Raw genomic sequence first — 5,951 nt, 5'->3', positions numbered from 1 at the left:
AGAGTATATTTAAAACCTTTAAAATATTAGTGTATATTTGTAATTTTCTATAACATTTTAAGTGAAATGACCTGTATTAACTTTACATAACTATTGCATGTAGGCCCACTTGTGATTATTACATGATCAGAATGTATTTGTTAAAACTGACCACTTTGGGGTATTTTTCACACGCTTACCCTTTTGTCCAATATGCAATTCCACATTGTGATCTAAGGAGGTGAGCTAATTAATGGCTTCCTCACATTGTTTACATTAAAGAAATGAATCAGGTGTGGTGGTACACACCTGCAATCCCAGTGCTCAGGGAGCCTGGACCCAGTCTGGGCAAATTAGCAACTTAGTAAGACCCAGTCTCAATAAAAAATAAAGGGCTGGGGATGTAACTCAGTATGAAAGCCCTGAGATCAATCTCCTGTAGCAAAAAAGGAAATTTCTCTTTCTGAGAGTAGGCTCCTGATATCAAATTAAGCAAAAATGTCTGAAGAAATACCAAGATTAACTATATTAATACAGTTCCTGTATTAAATATAAATCCTCATGTAATCTCCAAAGGATCCTCTTTCCAGTATGGACCCTTTCAAGGAACACAGCATAACAGACATACTTAAATTTTTTACATTGTTTACCACACAGATCTTCTATCACCTTTGTACTTTCTTCTCAAAGAAACTTCAATAACATGAACTTCAATAACATGAGGTCTTACCACATTGTTCACAACTAAAGGGCTTCTCTCTGGTGATCAGGCATACAACTCAAATGGAACTGGATGAACTAATGGCCCTACAGTGTTAGACCATAGGAATAAATGAAGATTTCACCACATTGTCTACATTCATAAGGTTTCTTCTTAAAAAATTTTATTGATTCATATTTATAGTACATAATGATTGCATTTATTATGCAGAGTCAGTACATGCTCATAGTACACCTTAGTTCCTTTATTTTGCATCCCCTACTGCTTCCCTCCCGGCCTGCTCCTTCCAACTCTTGGACCCCTTTCCACTTGCGAAAGTTCTATTTTCATCATTTTCCCCCTTGATTCTTTTTTCCCCTATCTCTTTTCCTTCCCCTTCCTTCTCCCTCCATCTTGTTCCCTCATCCAGTTGCAAAAGACCTCCCCATTTCCTATTTATCTTCTATTCTGCCTTTTACCATAAGGACTCTTTCAGTGTGAGTTCTTTCATGCTTTCAGAGGCCTCTGGAGTAAGCACAGGTCTTACCACATTGTTTACATTCATAGGATTTCTGTAGAGTATGAATTCTTTCATGTATTTGGAGAGCAATAGAAAAAGTGAACGCTGTTCCACATTGTTTTTAACATTCATAGCGTTTTTCTAGTGTGAGTTCTTTCATGCACATGGAGGGCATTGCAAAAAGCAAAGGCCTTACCACACTGTTTACATTCATAGGGTTTCTCTCCAGTGTGAATTCTTATATGCATTCGGAGGTAACTGGGAGAAGTGAAAGTCTTACCACATTGTTTACATTCATAGGGTTTCTGCCCAGTGTGATTTCTTTCATGCCTTTGGCAGTTACCAGAAGAAGCAAAGGTCTTACCACAGTGTTTACATTCATAGGGTTTTTCTCCAGTGTGAGTTCTTAAATGCCTACGAAGGGCACTGGAGAAACCAAAGGGCTTATCACAGTGTTTACATTTATAGAGTTTCTCTCCAGTATGTGTACTCTGATGCTCTCGACAGTCATGCGAAGTCCTGAAAGCCTTCCCACAATCCTTACACTTATAAGGTCGATCTCCAGTGTGCACTCTCATATGTAACTGAAGCTTCCGAACATAAACAGAGGAATACTCACATTCCTGGCATTTGTAAACTTTCTCTCCAGTATGAATTGTTTTATGTAATTGAAAGTTACTGAAATGTTTAAAGTCTTTACCACATACCGTGCATTTGTAAGGCTTTTCTGGCTTGTGATTCTTTTCATTATGTCCCAAATGTGCAGAAACACTGAAGGATTTACCACACTGATTATATTCATCAGGTCGTTCTCCAGTATGACTCCTTTCATGCTGTTTAAGTGCTGAGTAGTACAAAAAAGTTGTTCCGCAGTGTTCACACTTGTACTGTTTTCCTCCACTGTGCATGTTCATGTGTATTTTAAATGTTATGTGATAAAGAAAGGATTTCTCACATTCTTTACATTGATAAGGTTTTTGTGTAGAATGTAGATTCAAGTGTCTCTGAAAGCTTTCAGAAGTCAAGAAGGCTTTGCCACATCCTTTACATTCATAGTGTTTCTCTTGATGACTTCTTTTATGTGACTGAAAGGAACTGAGAAATCTGAAGGCCTTGCCACACTGTTTACATTCAAAGTTCATTCCTTCAGTATGATGCTGTTCATGTTTCTGGAGCCACTGCTGATAACCGAATGCTTTGCCACACACCTTACATTTATAAGGCTTCTCTCCATATTCCCTACTCTCATGTGGTCTGTGCCTAACAGGAGATCTGGGTTGCCCACTAAGGAATGTCGGCTGCACGAGGACTTTTCCATACAAGCTGCCTTTACATGGTGTTACACAGACACAGGTTTCCTTCGTGAGACTGAGACTTGGAATTGGGATGGCATTTTCTTCACACTGAAGATCTTTACTCTCATAAAGTTTCTCCACCATATGGCTTCTGTAAGAATGAGTAGTACATTTTCAGTGCTTTCAGAAAAATAATTTCAATAGGTACCAGAATTAGTTTTTAAATACTTTCAGGGAAAATATAGGTTTTCTTCTCTGTTGGAACTCTTTGAAAGTGAATATATGTAATATTCTAGAAAAGTGCTAATATTAAAACAGTAATATTAGTAGGCATAGTGGCCCATTGTTGTAACCTCAGCTAGGGCTGGGGATTTAGCTCAGTGGCACAGCGCCTGCCTGGCAAGCACAATGTAGTGAGCTTGATTCCCGGTACAAGAAAAAAAAACCAAAAAAAAAAAAAAAAAGAGGTAATCTCAGCTACTCAAGACCCACAGGAAAGAGGGTCTCCACTTCAAGGTCAGCCTGGGAAGCTTAGCAAGGCCAACTATCTATATTTAAAACAACTTGTGATAACTGGGCACTTTGTTTTACATCTATAATCCTACCACTTCTGACACAGTGCCAGGAGATCAGCGTTTCACAGTAGCTTAATTACACAGCAAGTTCAAGCCCAACTTAGACTACATAGTGAGACCCTGTCTCAAAGTGATCACCTATGAAAATTTTCTTGATAGTCACTATGTACTTGTATGAGTGCAGCTCACCTTGAGTTTCTTTCTTGCATTGTATCCTTATTTTCAGGGCTCTGGTCTTTCCATTTTTTCCCTAAAATTCATTACCACAAAAATTGTAAGTTAGGAATTACAAAACATTATGATTCTACACAATAGCTCTGACTCATTGATTTAGTTTCCAAAATTATAGTTTTTTCATTTTTCATAAAAGAAGTACTTGTCCTCAAATTTACTACATTAGGAATGACATCATCCTCACCCACAGCGGCCAGGTTCCTGATGGTTTCCCTCGTCACATCTCTGTAGAGTCTCTTCTGCGAAGGATCCAGCAGAGCCCACTCTTCAAAGGTGAACTTCACAGCCACATCCTCAAAGGCCACTGAGTGCTAAGACATCCCATAAATTGGCACAAGAAGATGGTGAGACTGGCAGCATTGGAGATGCAACCTTAATACCAAAGATGTTTCTGTACAACTCTGAGTTTGTTGTAAAATTTAGCAGTAAAGAACATACAGAAATGACACCTGTATCTTTACTTTTACATGGCATCTTACTGTCTTGTGGTATCCCAATTCACCTTGAAATGAAAAATGATATTAAAAAAGAGACTAACTCAAGCTGGGTCTGATGTGTATGCCTATAATCCTAGCACTTGGGAGGTTGAGGCAGGAAGATTGCTACAAGTTCAAGGCTAGCCTAGAGTACATAGTAAGCCCCTTTCTCAAAAATCCACCCCCCACCCCTAAAAAACCCCCCAAAAAACAAAAAACCAAAACCAAAGTCAAACCAAAAAAAAAAAAAGCCCCCAAAAAGACACTAAATCAATGCAACCATGTCCATATCAGACTGGCACTTTAGGCTTTGTTATACACTGTATCATTTCATATTTCATGATACACAGAACCAAAATGAATAAATGTACCTTTAAAACTATTCTCACCAACAGGGACTCGGGATGTGGCTCAGTGGTGGAGCTCTTGCCTTGCATATACAAGGCCCTGGGCTTGATCTCCAGCACCACAACAAAACAAAACAAAACAAAACAAAATGAAATGACTAACAAACAAAAACTAAGAAACCCTACAGAAAACTATACCCACCAACAAACATAAGCAGCTAGGAGGCTTGGGAAAATATAATATGTAATATAATAAAAACTGGGTTTTTAAGAAGTATTCCATAGCATTGGAAGCATTCAGAGATGAGTATCATGGGGCATACCAAAATTCCCAGCTACTTCCATGGATAGGGCAGCAGGACTGCATGCTTGGGGCCTAGAAGGACAATACAAGAAAACCCTGCTGGGTGCAGTGGTGCATGCATGCCTGTAATTCTAATGCTCTGGAGGCTGAAGCAGAGAATTACACCAAGTTCCAGCCTGGGCTACATAGTGAGTTCAAGACCACCTTGAGCTGGGCGTGGTGGCGCACATGTGTAATCCCAGCACTTGGGAGGCTGAGAAGGATCATTGCAAGTTCAAGGCCAGCCTGGGCTACAAAGTGAGTTTAAGGTCCCCCTGAACTGCACAGTGAAATGTTGTCTCAAAAAGACAAAAAAAAAAAAAAAAAGACCAGCCTGAACTACTAGTGAGATCCTGTCTCAAAAAACCCAAACCAACAACCAACCAACCAAAGAAACAAATCAACAAATGCAAAAACCAAGAAAATTTTGTCTATGATTGAGGAGTTCAGTGACAGTCTGCTTACCAACCGTGTGTGTGGCCCTGGGTTAAATTTCTAGAACCACAAAGAAAAAAGTCTGAAATAGAGTCAAGTGAATAAAAATACTCATTTGAGACACCTACTTCTGCAGCTCAGTGATAGATAATGTTTGGCATATGGCAGCACTAAGGTTTAATTTCCTGAATGTGGGTTAATATTTATTTATTTGTGGTACTAGAGATGGAATCCACAAGGTCCTTCCTACATGCTACACAAGGATTCGATCACTGAGCAACACACACCAGTGTTTTAGTTTAACAAAAGGTCTTACGACATTGCACTGTCTGACCCTGAAGTAGTGATCTTCCTCCCTAAACTTCATGAGTAGATGGAATTGCCACCCCACCTGGCAGGTTTCCATAAGTTACCACTATGTCATTAGGATTTCCTCTTATGAACAGTGAAATACAGTATCAGAATATTATGCTACTTATTTCTACATCTTTCAGACATTAAATGTCTTTATGGGAGCCCAGAAGTGACAAGAGAGGTAAAAGCAATTTCCCTCTGATACCTACGGGTGCAATAAAAAACTATTTACACTACACTCAGCAAAATAATCCTAAAACCTCATATGAAAGACCTGAGATGCATGCCTCAGTTCCTTTTTGAAACAACTTCATGTCCAATATTCAAGAAAAACTTATGAGACTATTAAGACTTAAAAAACAGTTTGAAGCTGGATGTGGCAGCACACACTTGTAATCTAGCACTGGGGAGGCTGAGGCAGGTGGACTTCCACAAGTTTTGAGGGCAGCCTGAGACAAACAGTTAGTTTAAGGCGAGCCCAAATTATTTAGCAAGGCACTGTCTCAACCCTCCTATTCACCTCCCTGAAAAGTCCCCCAAAAGACCCACCACTGTTTGAAGTCAGGTATTGTGGCACATACTGTAATCTCAGGGTTTAAGGAAGCTGATATAGGGAGCATCACAACTTCAAATTCAGCCTGGGTAACTTATCAAGATCATGGCATAAAACCACAAAAATAAAATAGCTAGGGA

At 39.3% G+C, this 5,951-nt stretch overlaps 1 protein-coding gene across 3 annotated transcripts in view; it reads right to left on the bottom strand.

The window, feature by feature from the left end:
• Nucleotides 1–841: 841 nt before the first annotated feature.
• Nucleotides 842–5,951, bottom strand: part of LOC102015105 (zinc finger protein 709-like) — a 44,992-nt gene continuing 39,882 nt past the window's right edge. For 2 of the 3 annotated variants that reach the window (XM_005381004.2, XM_005381005.2), the window contains 3 exons: nucleotides 3,488–3,614; nucleotides 3,259–3,319; nucleotides 842–2,645 (listed from right to left, as the gene is read on the bottom strand). In XM_005381004.2, coding sequence (XP_005381061.1) covers nucleotides 1,328–2,645; nucleotides 3,259–3,319; nucleotides 3,488–3,614 — 1,506 coding nt within the window. In that variant the 3' untranslated portion in view covers nucleotides 842–1,327. Of the gene's footprint in view, nucleotides 2,646–3,258; nucleotides 3,320–3,487; nucleotides 3,615–4,150; nucleotides 4,268–5,951 lie in introns of those variants that run through there. The other variant, XM_013512376.1, reaches the window with a different exon arrangement.

The sequence above is a fragment of the Chinchilla lanigera genome, unplaced genomic scaffold (genome assembly GCF_000276665.1).
Source record: "Chinchilla lanigera isolate Chin_1 unplaced genomic scaffold, ChiLan1.0 scaffold00014, whole genome shotgun sequence".
Lineage (NCBI taxonomy): Eukaryota > Metazoa > Chordata > Mammalia > Rodentia > Chinchillidae > Chinchilla > Chinchilla lanigera.
The sequence above is the reverse complement of the archived record's forward strand: the minus strand, read 5'-3'. Positions and strand labels throughout refer to the sequence as shown.